Source organism: Schistocerca cancellata, chromosome 7 (assembly GCF_023864275.1).
Source record: "Schistocerca cancellata isolate TAMUIC-IGC-003103 chromosome 7, iqSchCanc2.1, whole genome shotgun sequence".
In the NCBI taxonomy this organism is placed as follows: Eukaryota; Metazoa; Arthropoda; class Insecta; order Orthoptera; family Acrididae; genus Schistocerca; species Schistocerca cancellata.
This window is the reverse complement of record NC_064632.1, coordinates 172,080,800-172,096,608: the sequence shown is the minus strand read 5'-3', so window position 1 is coordinate 172,096,608 and position 15,809 is coordinate 172,080,800. Positions and strand designations below refer to the sequence as shown.

At 39.6% G+C, this 15,809-nt stretch overlaps 1 protein-coding gene across 1 annotated transcript in view; it reads left to right on the top strand.

Annotated features, from left to right (window-relative positions):
* LOC126092297 (nuclear inhibitor of protein phosphatase 1) overlaps nucleotides 1-15,809 on the top strand; it is a 53,535-nt gene that overhangs the window by 22,748 nt on the left and 14,978 nt on the right. Inside the window, exon 3 of the mRNA XM_049907816.1 lies at nucleotides 948-1,101. Coding sequence (XP_049763773.1) covers nucleotides 948-1,101 — 154 coding nt within the window. The remainder of the gene's footprint in view (nucleotides 1-947; nucleotides 1,102-15,809) is intronic.

Genomic DNA, 15,809 nt, shown 5'->3' with positions numbered 1-15,809 from the left:
AAAACATAGCTGAAATTGTTTTGAAACATTCACTGTAGTCCTTTTTTTGGAGCTGCAACTAATATTGCCCTACAATGTTCTTGGATGTCCTTAATTGCGTCGTAACAGTGTCCTTTCATTGCCGGCTTCAATTTGGGCAACAACCAGAGGTCATCAGGGGTCCAATCAGGTGAATACGTTGGGTGATCCAGTGCTGTGATCCACTTGGTGGCCAAAAACTTATGCATATTCTTCACTTGGTGGGCTTGGTGTAGTCATGGAGGAGCAGCCGGGAACCTGCATTTTAGTTTTCAGGTCGAATTTGACAGATTCTTGTCCACAAGCGCTGGAGGGCTAAAAAAATTTGATGTTGCCTCACTGTGCCGTTTTCTGATGAGTGTCAGGCTTGTACTGTTACACTTATGGCCAGAATGCCTGCTGCAGTAAAGCTACTACTTTAACTTTCTGCACAGCTGTTTTTGAAACCTTGTGGCTCATATGCTGCAACCACACTGTGTATTTAATCACATATCTGTGGCCAACAATGCTTCTTGTGTTCTGCTTACTTTCCTGAATCGAAAGTCGTCCTAACAAGCATTTTCTCCTTCACCCCGTCAATCCTCTCATAGGTAACTATTATCAAAATTTTGTGGTTGTGACACCAAGTATAATGTGCTATATTACTCATGTTTTTCCACTGATGTCTTCTGTGCTATGGACATGATAAAAAACTTTTTGAAATCTTGCTTTCTATTATTGCTCATACTACACACTGGTTTGAATAGCAGATCTTTCACTTCTTGTCAGACTGTCTTGGTTAACTCTGTAGGTACAAAATCAAATAAAAAAATATGTCTTCATCAGTTTTCAAAGATGACTACTGCTGTAGATAAATCTATCTTGTATAGAGACTCTGAACAACTCAGTCTTAATTTTATAATTACCTTGTGACAATTCTTCTGTTTCAGAAATTGATGATAGATGAGAAAAAGTGTTACCTCTTTGGCAGGAATCCTCAGATGAATGACTTTTGCATTGACCACGCATCTTGCTCTCGAGTTCATGCTGCTCTTGTGTATCACAAGCATTTAAACAGAGCCTTTCTGGTGGATTTGGGAAGCAGTAAGTAAATTCCCATAACTATTATCATTATTTTTTCAGTGTCTTATTCAGGTAAAGGAACCTTTATGAAATAGTACATGTTTTTAGGATGAAATGATGCTCACAGTAAAAAATGTCAATGAAAATTTATTGTTTGTTTACTATTGAATATGTTTTAATTTAGTAGGGTGCAAAATATATGCTCATTGATTTAAACCAATGCATTTCATTGAGTCTTGCATCCCTATTATACATCATTGTCGAAGAAACAACACCAGTTCATGAAAATGGACATCATTTTACAAGACAGTCACGTTACTAAGGAATAAACTGTTGCTTGACTGTAAGTTTTCTGTGAAAGTGAAGTTCCTTCCTGAGAGTGACTATTAACAATAAAAAATATATTATCTATCTCACACTAATAGTGATCTACTAAACCTATGACTTTCCGTAGTGTCTCGGCAGCTTTATTTTAACTGACTGGCTGTTGCCTATTGGGATGCAAATCAAAAAGCCAAACATCATTCACTCTTTGCTTTAGTGATTTCTGCTGAATATTTATAATATCCACTTAATTTTAGGTTATTGTGTAAATACAGAACAGATAACACACAACAACAGGAGTAAATAGAGGGAAGTTATGTTCATGGAAGAAGAATTAATTTTGTATACAGGGTTTTCAGTTGCCCAGGTGATTCTTGTTGTGATTATTATTATTTTTATTATTATTATTGGTATCATCATTATTAAACATACATAAACTAAAGCTTTATCTTTGATCTTAAACTGTTTTGTAAGTATTTTTCATCCAGAAACTTGCTGGCTGTATCAGTTTCCGTTGGAGACCAAAGTAAAGAAGTTGCTTGAGGAACCTACTGTTAAATTTTTACAAGAAAGTTCAGGTAACTCAGTTGGAAGATGATGACACAAGTGTTGAAAATGGAGCCCGGACTTTTATGATGCCTAAAATAATGATGTGAAAAGGCATTGTAAAGTCTACCTCAAAGACTGGAGTTCGCAGCTCTTGGTCTTGCGGTCACACTCTTACTTCCCAAGCACGGGGTCCAGGGTTCGATTCCCGGCATTGAAATAAAATGTTGATAATGTGTGAAGACTCTATACAAAAAGTTGAAACAACAAAATTACTCACAATACTTAAAGATAGCCATGACAATTACACGAGATGTGTACTTTGAGGAAATTACACCAGATGCGTGCTTCGAAGATTGAGAGGAATCAGTTCAAGTAAAGTGTAGTGAATTTTCTGCTGATGATTGACAGGCAGTATTTGGCATATTCTGGAAAGAGATATTATGGGAGCAGAGGAAGACCTGTGTAATGAATTTAATGGATGTTATCCTAACCAGACATCCTGGGATATCAGTGGACAATCTGGGAGATAATGCGAGGAGGTTTGTCATTTGAGGATTAAAGTGGGAAAATATAAAATGTGTAAAAATGTTTCTCTGTACTCTTGGTAAAAAGGACTGTCCAATACTGGCCCAGTAATACAAAACTTGGGATGAACCTTGGTTCTGAAATTTCACATACTACTACTACCACCACCACCACTACTGCTCTTAGTTGACCACATGAACTGAAGTTGATTCATTGCCTCACTCCCTAGCTTCCTTCATTAAACTCTATCACTGGCCATGTTCTCGTATTTTCTCAGGGTCTCCAGGTCTTTCCTGACTCCATCCATCTACCTCAGTTTTGGTCTACCGAGGGGTCCTGTACCTTCTGGCTTCTCTTCTAGCACTGCGTGTATCACATTTCTGCATCTTCTCAGTACATGTCCCATCCATTCAGCTCTTTCACTCTTTAATATATCTGTCCCATCTGATTCAAACAACAGCTTGTGGATTTCTGTGGTTTTACTTCTTATAAAAATTTCATTTTCTGACACAGATCCAAAGATTTTTCTTAACACCTTGTTTCTGAATGTCACAATTTTTCTCTCCATCGTCTTGCTCAGTGTTCATGTTTCAGCTTCAGACATTAGTATCAGTCACACAATTGTCTTACACAGGCAAGAGTTTTATTGTTCGTGTTAGTAGTTTGCTGCTGAATAGTTTGCTTGTTGAGAATAGATATTTCTCTACAGATTTTATCTGGTTCATTATCTCCTCCTCTTTGTAATTGTCATTGATAGTACTTTCTAGATGTTTGAAGAATATAGTCTTATTAAATTTCATATCTTCTGTTGCCAATGATTTCTATGTTTTCTCTTCATTATTTTTTGTTGCAGTTATACTCTGTTTTATTGTGATTGATCCTCAGACCCATTTTTTGTGCCTTCTCTATTAGCACCTTAGTTGTTCTTTCAGTTTATATTCCTCCTCTGCTATGGCAGTATCATTGGAAAATGCTAAAAGTTTCACTTGACCGTCTTCATTTACACCTCTTATACTCGATGACACTCTTTTTAAGGCTTTTACCAACACTGAGTTAAATAGGCTGGTTAGATGCAGCCTTCCTATTTGACAACTGTCTCCACAGTGAAACTTGCAGACATCCTGCTTTCAACTGTTACATTTAGTTTTATCTACGCGTATTCTGGTCGGCCCGATCAATTTCAAAAGTATTCCCGATTCTTCCATTATCCTCCAGGTGCTTTCTCTTTGGACACTATCATAAGCTTTCTTGAAATCTGTAAATAAGCAGTATACCTTCTTATCAGAGTGCCAAATATTTTCAGTTAGTTACCTGGGAATGAATATTTGTTTCATTATTGACATATATTTTCGAAATCTGGACCGGTACTCTTCCTGTACTCGAATATAACAAATGCAGAAAAATTATGAGAAGACCTTCATGGAGGAATTTCTAGAGAGCCGTCCAAAACTAACATCGTTGCATTAGTGGTGAACATCCTGCTCCACGCAGTACCTTGTGCTTACTGTAGAATTCCAACTACAACTTTACAGATTCTAGAAGAAAAATACAGTGTGGAAAAGGTTCTGCCTTTAACTTGATTTTTGAATATGACTCAGTACACAGTTCTGTCAAGTGCCAGCTTAAAGAGTGTGAAGTTGCACTTCCTAGTACAAGGGGAGTTTGAAAAGTCCGTGCAAAAATAAAAACTACTTATATGTTTGGGGTAAACTTTTTTTATTTTTCGACATAGTCTCTTTTTAGACTTATACACTTCATCCAACGTTGTTCTAATTTGTTGATCCTTTCAGAATAATAGGAATTGTCCAAGTCTGCAAAATAGCTATTAGTTGCTGCAATCACCTTCTCGTTTGAATAAAATCTTTGTCCCACCAGACATTTCTTCAAATTGGGGAACAGATAGTAGTCCGACGGAGCCAAGTCTGGAGAATAGGGGGAATGTGAAATGAATTGGAATCCTATTTCCAATAATTTTGCGACCACAACTGCTGAGGTTTGTGCTGGTGCATTGTTGTGATGGAAAAGGACTTTTTTGCGGTCCAATTGCTGGCTTTTTTCTTGCAGCTCGGTTTTCAAATGGTCCAATAATGATGAATAATATGCACCTGTAATAGTTTTACCCTTTTCCAGATAGTCGATGAGGATTATCCCTTGCGAATCCCAAAAGACAGTCCTATAACCTTTCCGGCCGAAGGAATGGTCTTCGCCTTTTTTGGTGCAGATTCTCCCTTGGTAACCCATTGTTTAGATTGTTGTTTGGTCTCAGGAGTATAGTAATGTATCCATGTTTCATCCACAGTGATGAAATTATGTTTAAAGTCCTGCAGATTCTTCCTGAACAGCTGCAAACCATCCTTGCAACAATTCACACAATTCCGTTTTTGGTCAAACGTGAGCAATCGCGGAACCCAAGTGTGGACAGCTTTTTTATGTCCAAATGTTTATGCAAAAAATTATGTACCCATTCATTTGAGATGCCCACAGCACTAGCAATCACACGTACCTTAACTCTTCTGTCATCCATCACCATAACATAGATTTTATCAATGATTTTTGGAGTTGTAACCTCCACAGGGTGTTGAGAACGTTCAGCATCACTTGTGCCCATATGGCCACTCCAAAAATTTTGAAACCACTTATAAACTGTTCTAATCAAAGGCACATAGTCACCATAATGTTTATCAAGCTTCTCTGTAGTCTCCTGAGGCTTTTTGCAATTCATAAAGTAATGTTTAATCATCACAAGAAATTCTTTTTCGTCCATTTTTTGGCAATCACTCAACTTCCTTGATTCACATGAATGCCAAACACAAAGAAATAGACCAATATGGCTGAAACTTGGTGTGCGTCCTTCCCAAAGATGCTACTAACTAAACATGACATCGATATGCGCCAGTGGTGCCATCTTTTGGACTTTGCACGGACTTTTTGAACGCCCCTCGTACATGTGTCTTGATATCTAAAGGGATGAGAAAAAAGCCACAACCTTACGAAGTCCATTATCTAGATCACACCCAACTATATGGAGAAAGGTTTGTAGCTCCATGACAAAATTAGTCTTGGGAGAAGAATGGACAAAATATCCCATTGTTACTAAATGCCATTATTTACTATAAGCGCATGTTCAGTTTATAATGGAAGGAGATTGTGAGATGTTGAAGATATGCAAGGAGAATGAAAAAGGACTTCACAACTTTGGAATGATATAGAAATTTATTGAGATAACTTACGGAATAAATAGATTTGTCATTTTTGTAGCAAACGAGATCAAGTTTCACATAAAAGTATCAAGTGTCATTTTAGTTTTATATAACAACCATTTGTGATGCGGCAAATGTTCCTGAGGTAATCAATTTCTTCCCACATTCATTGCAGCAAATCAGGTGTAACTTGTGCAACAGCAGCATAGGTTCTGTTTTTCAGGTTGGTTAAATTGTTTGGCAGGGGAGGAACACACACACACACAGTCTTTAATTAAATTCCAAAGAAAGAAACCCATTGGTGTCAAGTACGGGGAGCTGGGTGCCCATGCAATTCGCACTTTGCAGCCAATCTACCTACCTGGGAAGTGGTTATTGAGGAAATACCAAACTTTCTTGAGGAAATGAGGTGGTGCACTGTCTTGCTGGTAGTAAACCATCCCATCTTGGTCATCTTCATCGATCTGTGGAATTAAAAAATTTTAAAGCACATCCACCATATAGTGGAGATGCTGAGTTGCACATTCCATCCTGGATTTTCCATTGTTTGATTAAAGCACTTCCAGATACACAATACCACTGACAGTTTTCTCCATGAAAAAGAAAGGGCCTTACACTTTCAGTTTGCTAAGGGCACAGAACACATTAACTTTGGGGCTGTCCCATATTCTGCAGTTGTGGGCATTCACCATGCCACCGGCATGAAATGATGACTCATTGCTGAAGATTATTGTGTTCATGATTGTCTTGTTGTCCTCTATCTTACGCAACATTTCTACACAGAATTCCCTGCTAACAGTCTTATCTGCATCACTAACGTGCTGTGCCAGTGTGTATCTATGTTGTTTCAAGTGTAAATATCTACACAGTCCTTGCCAAATAGTCTTTCGTGGATTACCAGTCTCATGAGACACACATCACTTTGATTTTTGTGGACTGTGGGCAGAGCTCTCCCTAACCTGTTCATCATAACAACAACAACAACACACAGGTGACCTGATGATTTATCATGTTGCAGTGAATAACTCATCTCAGCAAAGTTCTCGTACCAAGAGTAAATTGTAGGTCTGCTTGGAGATTTTTTAGCATATTCGGCGTAAAATTTACACCAAACAGTTGTTGCAGAGTTCATTTCATAAAATCAAAACACAGCGAGCACGCTCTGCACCCATGAAAGTAGTCATCTTAACTGTTCACTACACTGGTGCTCCTGGTGGTCGAATGAGGTACTAATGCACTGTGTGAATGAAACTTGAGGTCATTTGGTACAAAATGACACATCTTTGGTGCTGTAAGTTATCTCAATAAATTTCTGTATCATTCCAAAGTTATAAAGTCTTTTTTGACTCACCCTATGTTCTTGGAGAATGTTGCTTCGTGAAGCTATACAAGAATGAAAGTCAAGAAAGACAAATGGGTTCATTTACAAAGTAAATCTGTCCTGGGGATTGTGACAGCACCCCTTATGAATAAATTTCTTTCTGAAAGTTGCCGACTCGGCGGCGTTAGTGCAATGTTGTCTTTTGTTGATGCTGAAGGAAGTTGCTAGAACTTGTGATCTCAGATTATCATGTTGAGTGAGCGGTAATTAGTGTGGCACTTTATGATAAATGTGTCAATCTAAAAACAGAGAAAAGGTATTGGTAGTGTATGAACAAAGAGTGTACTTGAATTGTGCTGTTTCTCTAAAGCAATTCTATAAAACATAATTAATATTTTCAAAATACTCTTATTAATTTCATTTCATCACCAAGAATACTGTAAAAGCAGTAAGTAGTGCTGAACACTTCTACAATTGAATACCACATGAGTAATGTACCCTGCCACAAATACCAAATGCACTGTGTGAATCAAACTTGAGGTCGTTTGGTACAAAATGACACATCTTTGGTTCTATGTTTAACTTTTGGATATGATCTAAACCCCATTGAAGTGACATAACACAAATTTTATGCCTGTGTCAAATGTTTCTTGCATTTTAGATGTTCTCTTGCCTCTCCTTTGTAAAATTTGTGTTTAGCTACTTATGTGGCATTGTTTCTTCAACAGTGATATGCTTCTGATGCTTCTGCTCATTGCATGGGTGGACCATGTAATAACTAGTGTCTGCTTTTTGTATGATTTGTATTGTACCCTTTATTTCTTTTGTTATAGGTAAAAGAAACAGGACCAAAGACTAGTACTAGTTATTGGCATTTACCATTTATTTTATCTTTAGCTGAGTGTTCTATCAAACTCCTTCTGTGATTTTAGAATCTTCTGTAATTAGAAAAAGCTGTGTGTTCCAGAGCATGACCTACCACAAATATTATTTTTTCTTCTAATTTGTGACCATTTTGTTGTGCTGGTTGCTTCATAATTTCTCTTTACCCCTTTGTACTCAACCTCATTTTCCACCTAATCTTCTTTTAAGTTGTTCTGTTACCATTTAAGTGTGTGGTATGTTACTAACTTCATTTTTCAAATAGAAATATATGTGGACTGTAAATATGATTATTTATAGTAACTGTTAAGTCAATATTATCACAACATAAACTCAATTAAGTCCAAATCTGGAAACTGGTGCATCAATGAAGTGCACTTAAAGCACTTTTATTACTGACACCAACATACGGACAGAAAAGAATTGATTTCATGGACAGAGATGCTGCCATTTGTGCAAACATTGAATATTTGAGACAGCAAATGTTACGAACATAAGAAATTTCAGAACCTCCCATAAATGATAAATAATGAATAACAAATATTTGCTGGGGATGGGTTTTGAGCTGGTGACCTACAGCATGCCAGCCAGCAATGCTAACTGCCACTCCAAAGGTATGCAGCACAGCTTGCAGCATTGCTTCATCTCTTGGAGAAACAGCAACCTGCTGTTCCCAAGGTTCTCATTGGACTTGACTGCAGCACCCTGGATCTAAATCTTGACCAGGGTCCTCTGTATGGCAGTGCTGGAGGAACCTTGCATTCTGATCACGTTGTCACATCCTCTTCACTACAGTGAGAGCATTGAAGGAAGCTTGTCCGATTGAAGCTTTGCGATCGTTGAATGGGTCTTCAGTTTATTTCAGTGAGAAGCTGCCATCATCGATCGGCGCCTCAGGACTCTGGTAGGACTTCATGCGGAAGACACGGATGATGACACTCTGCTTTTGTTGTCTTAATGAATGGTCGTAATCCTCTACTTCTAATGTGATGTTCAACTTGCACTGAAAGATAGAATATGCCCCAAAATAGTGCTTTAGTAACTTTTCTGATACTCCAATTTTCCACACAGACATAAAAATTGACACCAAGTCTCCCGAGCTGCATCTTACCGACTGGTGCTTGGCTTTATAGCACCCGGTCCTTCTCCTATGACTCCAATGTTGGTATGCGAGCCAGTTGTCTTGCACCTTTGGCTGTGGTGATGAGGTTTCCCAAATAGCCATCTGGTGAATTGTCCAGTTGGAACGGGAACAGTGTATCCGTTGTTGTTTTTGACCTCACGACCGTGGAACAGGAAGACTGCTGTGAAACCTGTTGTGCCTTGCTATGCTGTGTTATATGCTATTATAATGATGGGCAGTATTTTATCTCAATCTCTTGGTCGACATCAAAATATATGGAGAACATATCTGCCAACATCCTACTAAACTTACTAAACTGTTCGCTGATGCCATTCTTATTTGGATGGTAGGCAGTTGTCATCCTATGAGTGATGTCGCAATGTGAAATTATCAATGATAGTAGTTTTGACAACAAAACTTTTCCACAATCAGACATCTTGGCACAGGGTGTTCTGTGCTTGAAAATATGTGTTTTATAAGGAACCATGCAGTTTTCAGAGCTTCGGCAGTTGGCACAGCTTTGATGACAGTGTACTGAGTGAGGTATGAGGTTAGTTTGAGTCCTATGGAATGACACTGCTGCAGGTGGGATTGGGATCTGATGTCCAGGAGGTATCTGCAGTATATGCTTCCATCACTGGCATTTGTTACAATGGTTCACATAGCGTCTAATGGATCGATACAGACGTCTAATTCTGCCTAGAGTCTTCATGAATCCCAGGTGACCAATTGTTGGGACATCATGGATGTTCTTCAAGATAGCTGGCCATAGAAGAGGTAGAATGTTGAGCAACCATTTCTGTCCCACCATATAATAGTTCCTCTTACAAATGTTCTGTATATTAATTGTAATTCTCCTTTTCTCAGTTTTTTGTTCTTTGAGACCACTATAGTCTTCAGCAGTGCTGGACCTTCCCTTTATTCAGCAGCAGTGTCATTTATGGCAGCAGTGACTGAGATTTCATCCACACTGCCTTGTTCCGCTAAAGGATTCTTGAAAAGCAGTCAGCATCGATGTGCTTGCATCCATTTTTGTAGACTGCTGTGACGCATTTCTGAAACCTCAGTGTCCATCTCACCAGCGGATCCTTCAGGCAAGTTAGCCAGCATGAAGAGTGGTGTTTGATCACTACATTGAATGGTTTGGCAAATAAAAATGGCCAGAACTTGTTGATGGCCGAAAAAATTGCAAAGAATTTTTTCTTGGTTGTAGGGCAGTTCATGTCAGACTAAGAGAGTAATCTGGAAGCATAAGCTACTACCTTTTTCAGCACCTTCCTGAGTTGATACTAGAGATGTACTCATCCTGTAACTGCCAGCATCAATCTGAAGTTCTGTCTCAGCATTCTCGTCATACAAAGCTAGGACTGGAGATGATGTGAGACATGCAGGAGAAGAGTCATTGAGGTTCTGGAAGGCATCAACAGCAATGTGGAGCCATGCTGACTCCACTGACATGGGCAGTTGTGCCAGGTTTCTCTGTTGAGGACCCATGGCTTGAATTTCGATTTGGTTTAAATTTATGGAGTTTGATGGCCAGGGGAGCATCATAAAATTATCCTGATGCTCATTGGACTGTGCATGTACACTGTAAGCTGTGTGACGTGTTGTATTGTCCTGCTGGTATATACCACTGTGTGGAGGAAAAACGAACTGCATGTAAGGGTGGACATGGCCCAAAGGATAGAGGCATAGTTGCATTGGTCCCTTATGCCTTCCAGAATTATGGCATCACCCAGGGAATGCCACGAGAACATTCCCCAGACCATAATGCTCCGTTTCCCATCATGGACTCTTCCTGATTGTTGTAGGGTGCCGGCCATCTGTCCAATGGAGCATCTGTAAAGGGCACTCAGTGGATTTCCAGTTGTGATATTGGTGTGCAGGTTCTATCCTTTGTTTGCCAATGAACAGGAGTCAGCATGGGTGCATGAACCATGCACCAGCTGTGGGGACCCATATGCAGCTACATTTGCTGAACAGTCATGAAGGAGACACTGATAGTAGCCCCTTGTTCATTTGGGTGGTCAGTTGCTCAACAGTTGCACGTCTATTAGTCTGTACACGTCTCCACAGCTGTTATTGACCCCCGTCTCACCCCCTGTCATCTGTGCCCCATGATGCACCAACAGTTGCCTCACCACGAATTTTTAATAGTGCCATTTTGCCATGCATGGTATACTTTGACCACAGTGGCACGCGAACAGTTTGCAAACTTAGCTTTTTTGGAATGCTTCCACTCTTGTCCTAAAAGCCAATGATCATGCCCTTTTGGATGTCAGATAAATCATTCTGTTTCTGCATTATGACAACAAATGCACTGTTTCTGTGTCCCCCTGACACCCATTACATACCCTCCACCTGCCGTCCATGAATGGTTATTGCATGGTGACATGGAACATAGATGGTGGTAACATTAATGTGTCTGGACCATGTAAAATGCAACATCAACCAAAGGGAAAGAAAACTGATCAACAAGTTGTGCCTTAAGCAAAATAGGGTCAGAGTTAGTGGAGAACTAATGGAGGGAGTAGGAGTAGGAGTAGGAGTAGGAGTAGGAATAGGAAGAGGAAGAGGAAGAGGAAAACGAAAAGGATGAGTACCCAGACAGAGATGCTGCGTTTCACCTATAATGTTTAATATCTACATGGGAGAGATCATAGGAGGATGCACAGATGGAGTAAAAGGAGTGTGTGTATAAGGCAAAAGAGTGGAGTGTATAAAGTTTGCTGACAACATGGTCATGTCAATAGAAACCATAAGTTACCTAATGACCCAGTGGAACAACTAAATATCAAATGCCAAGGTTTCAGAATGAAGATGGATACGAAAAATATTGAAATCATGGTACTTGGAGTAAAAGGGGAGACGAACAAATTCATCGTAGTTTGGCAACTAGAGCAGACTGAAAAATTCAAATATTTGGGAAGTGTTGCAACAGACGTAATAAATTGACATGGACATTGAAACTAGTGATAACCTAGGAAGCATTCAACAAAAAGAGGAAGTTGGTATGCAGGCAACTGAATAAAGATCTAGGAAAAGGGCGAGCAAATGTTATATATCAACCATAGCTTTTTAAAGTGGTGTTACCTGAACACTGCAGAATGTTGAAGAAAGGGGGCCGTAGGCACTGGAAATGTAATATAGATGAAGCAAGAGGGTGCATATTGGGAAGTCAGGTTGAGGAATGAAGAGGTGTTAAATTGACAAGAAAAAAAAACCTCTCAGGTAGCAAAGGAAAAGCAAGAAAAATTGGCTAGCCTCAACTTGAGAAGATAGTGCTTACTCCAGCAAGGAATTGAATGGAGAGTAAAAGAATTAGAGGGGGGTAGGAAGAAGATGGCATTAGCTAACCAACAGTGTCAGGGAGGAAAGTGGTAAGTACATGGAAATAAGGAAGAAAACACAGGACTGGAATGGGGTGATGTACCACACCTAATACTCCACAAGGCAGAACTATTGATGGTGGTTGTGATATAGGAAGGCAGCAGTATCCAAGTCTGGAATAAAGACTTGTTATAATGGAGTTCCAGTCATGACAGTGGTTATACTGTGTTCAGTATGTAGTTTACCCTTTAGAAATTCAAGCAGGCAGTTATGCAACAATTTGTCATGTCTATAAAGTGTTCTAAGTAAACCTGTATTCCATGGCAGCTGTACATAGAGTTAGGTTCAGTTCACTGGCACATGTTCAGTGCTCTCCCAGACTTCATTTCACGGGTTCTCGAGAGAAGAAACCACCAAAGAGCCTGTAGACTAAGACACTATATCTGTAACTTATAAATCCAATTGGACCACAATTTTTGTTGCCAGGAAAGGAAGGGAGATAATGGAGCAGATTGTTCCTGTGGACGTATCAGTTAGCTAGTGTAAACACTGTATATCATGATCCCGACACTCTCAAGGAACAGCTACAAAGGAGAGCCCCCCCCCCCCCCCCCCTTCGTCATCCAGCACCACCCTGGATTGGAAGAACTGAACCACATCCTTCACAAGGGATTTTCATTGTCTATCATCATGCACTGATATGAGGGACATCCTACCCAAGATCCCTCTCTCAAAGTACTGTTCTGTCACACATCCAACCTCCACAACCTCCTAATCCATCCTTTTGCAACTCTCCATCCCATCCCCTTGCCACAAGGATCATATCCCTATGGAAGACCCAGGTGCAAGACCTGCCAAGTCCACCCACCCAACACTTCTTATTCCACATTTATCAATGGCTTCCCCTTCCCCATCAGAAGCCAGGCCACCAGAGAAAGCAGCAATGTCATGTACCTGCCATCTGTGCCGCGAACAGTGCTCAGGTTTTTAGATTGCTATGACTACAGACTAGCTGTCCACCAGGATGTATGGCCACCACCAAACTGCGCCCAAGAGCAAAGTAGATCACCCTTTTGCACAGCATGTAGCTGAGCATAACATGCTTGATTTCAGTGGCTGCTTCACTACCCAAACCTTCTGGATCCTCCCCTCCATAACCAGCTTTTCTGAACTGCGCAGATGGGGGCTGCCTTTCCAACACTTTCTCCACTCCCAAAATAATCCTGGCCTCAGTCTACAGTAACTTAATGTCCCCGCTCCCTCCACAGACAGTTTCCACCTCCTGTCTCCTATTGCCTCCCAACTCATGTTCCTTCACCATCATTGTGCACTGCTCCCTGCAGTGCACCCACTGTCTTTACCACTTCTCTGCTCCCCTCCTTTCTGCTCCCGTCTTTCCCTTCCCTTCCCTTCCCTTCACTTCCCTCCCCTCCCCTCCCTCCCTCCGCCACAGCCTCCCAATGCTGCACCAGGTAGGCTCCCATTTGACACATTTCAGTTTCTTTTTGGTCTTAGCAGCCAGAGTTAAAGGTCGTGTGTGTGAGGTGTGCTTATTTGTATTAATGAGGGTGTTTTGCTCTTTTTTGGTGGAGGCTTTGGCCGAAAGCTTCATGTTAAAACTTTTTGTTGTGACTGTCTGAAATAGAAAGGTGTAATGTATTTAACCTAAAAACCTTCAGCCACCCACCCAGTGATTTAAAGAATTTCATGGATAATAAAATTAAAATGGTCAAATTTAAAAACCAGTGTGCAATGTGAATGTAAAATGACTCGTCCCACATCATTACATTTAATCATGGAACATGAAACTAATTAACTAACTACAAACACAAACTGAAATTATGTCTGCCTGACAACTCTTGCATATATATATATATATATATGTGTGTGTGTGTGTGTGTGTGTGTGTGTGTGTGTGATATTGAACATTGTTAAGTACTAATCACTGCATATATGAAAAAAAACCTTATTAATCATGTAAATGATCGGAATGTTGCCATAGTTTTCACTGATGAAGTGTAACTATAATTGCAAAATGGACTCATTCCCAATCACACTGAGAGGTTACAGTTATGATCCGCAGAACATATGCTATTAACTAACTCCCAGAAAGCAACATATGAAGACCTAATTGTTGGCATGTAATTTTAGTGAGGCATGAATAACATTCATGCTCAACAAAGCATTTATAATCTACTTACTGCACAAGCAAATACAAATGCTACTGCACAGGCAGTGAAAGAATGTTTAGTATTGCTGCTAAGTGCCTGCAGTGATTGAGAATGACACTTTTTTGTTGGGATCTGGATTTCAACCTGATCAAAAGTAGTCTTGCAATGAGATTTCGAAGACTAGCTTAGTCCTTGAGTATCCCATATTCCACCATGCATATTACAAACACTTAGTATCAGAACAGTGTATTGTGATGTGAGAAAGATGACTGAATGTGCGAAATTCAAAATTGTGGCATGTACAATTGAACAGTGGGGACAGGAATCAAAGGCTCCATGACAGCTGTGGTCTATGTGGACATTGTTGTGAACATCTTACATTCATTCATTTACATCTACATGAATACTCTGCAATTTACAATTAAGTGCCTGGCTGAGGGTAAATGAACCACCTTAAAAGCTATTTCTCTACTTTTCCATTCTCGAATGGTGCATGGGGAAAAAAAAGCACTTAAATATTTCTGTGCATGCTCTAATTTCTCTTATTTTATCATGATGATCATTTCTCTCTCTGTAGACGTGTGCCAATAGAATATTTTTGCATTCAGAGGAGAAAATTGAGAATTGAAATTTCTGTTGCTACGAAAAATGTCATTGTTTTAATGATTGCCGCCCCAATTTGTATATCACATCCATGGCACTCGCTCCACTATTTCACAATAATGCGAAATGTGCTGCCCTTCTTTGAATTTTCCAGTGTCCTCCGTCAATCGTATTTTATGCGGATCCCACACCATGCAGCAATACTACAGAAAAGGATGGATATGCCTAGTGTAGGTAGTCTCTGTAGTAGACCTTTTGGATTTCGTAAGTGTTCTGCCAATAAATCACAATCTTTGGTTCATTTTCTCCACAACATTATCTATGTGACCATTATAGTTTAAATTATTGTAATTGTAATCGGTAAGAATTTAGTTGAATTTACAGTCTCTAAATTTGAGTAATTTATCATGTGACTGAAGTGTAGTGGATTTCTTTTAATACTCATGTGGAAGACTTCACACTTTTTATTATTTGGAGCCAAGTCACACTTTTTGCATCATACAGATATCTCGTGTAAATCATTTTTCAGTTGGTTTTAAAAATCCGATTACTTTACAAGACAGTAAATGACAGCACCATGGCAAACAATCTAAGAAGGCTGCGCAGATTGTCTCTTACGTCGTTTATGTAAATCAGGAACAGCAGAAGGCCTATAACACTTCCTTGAGGAACATCAGATGTCATTTCTGGCGTAGTTGATG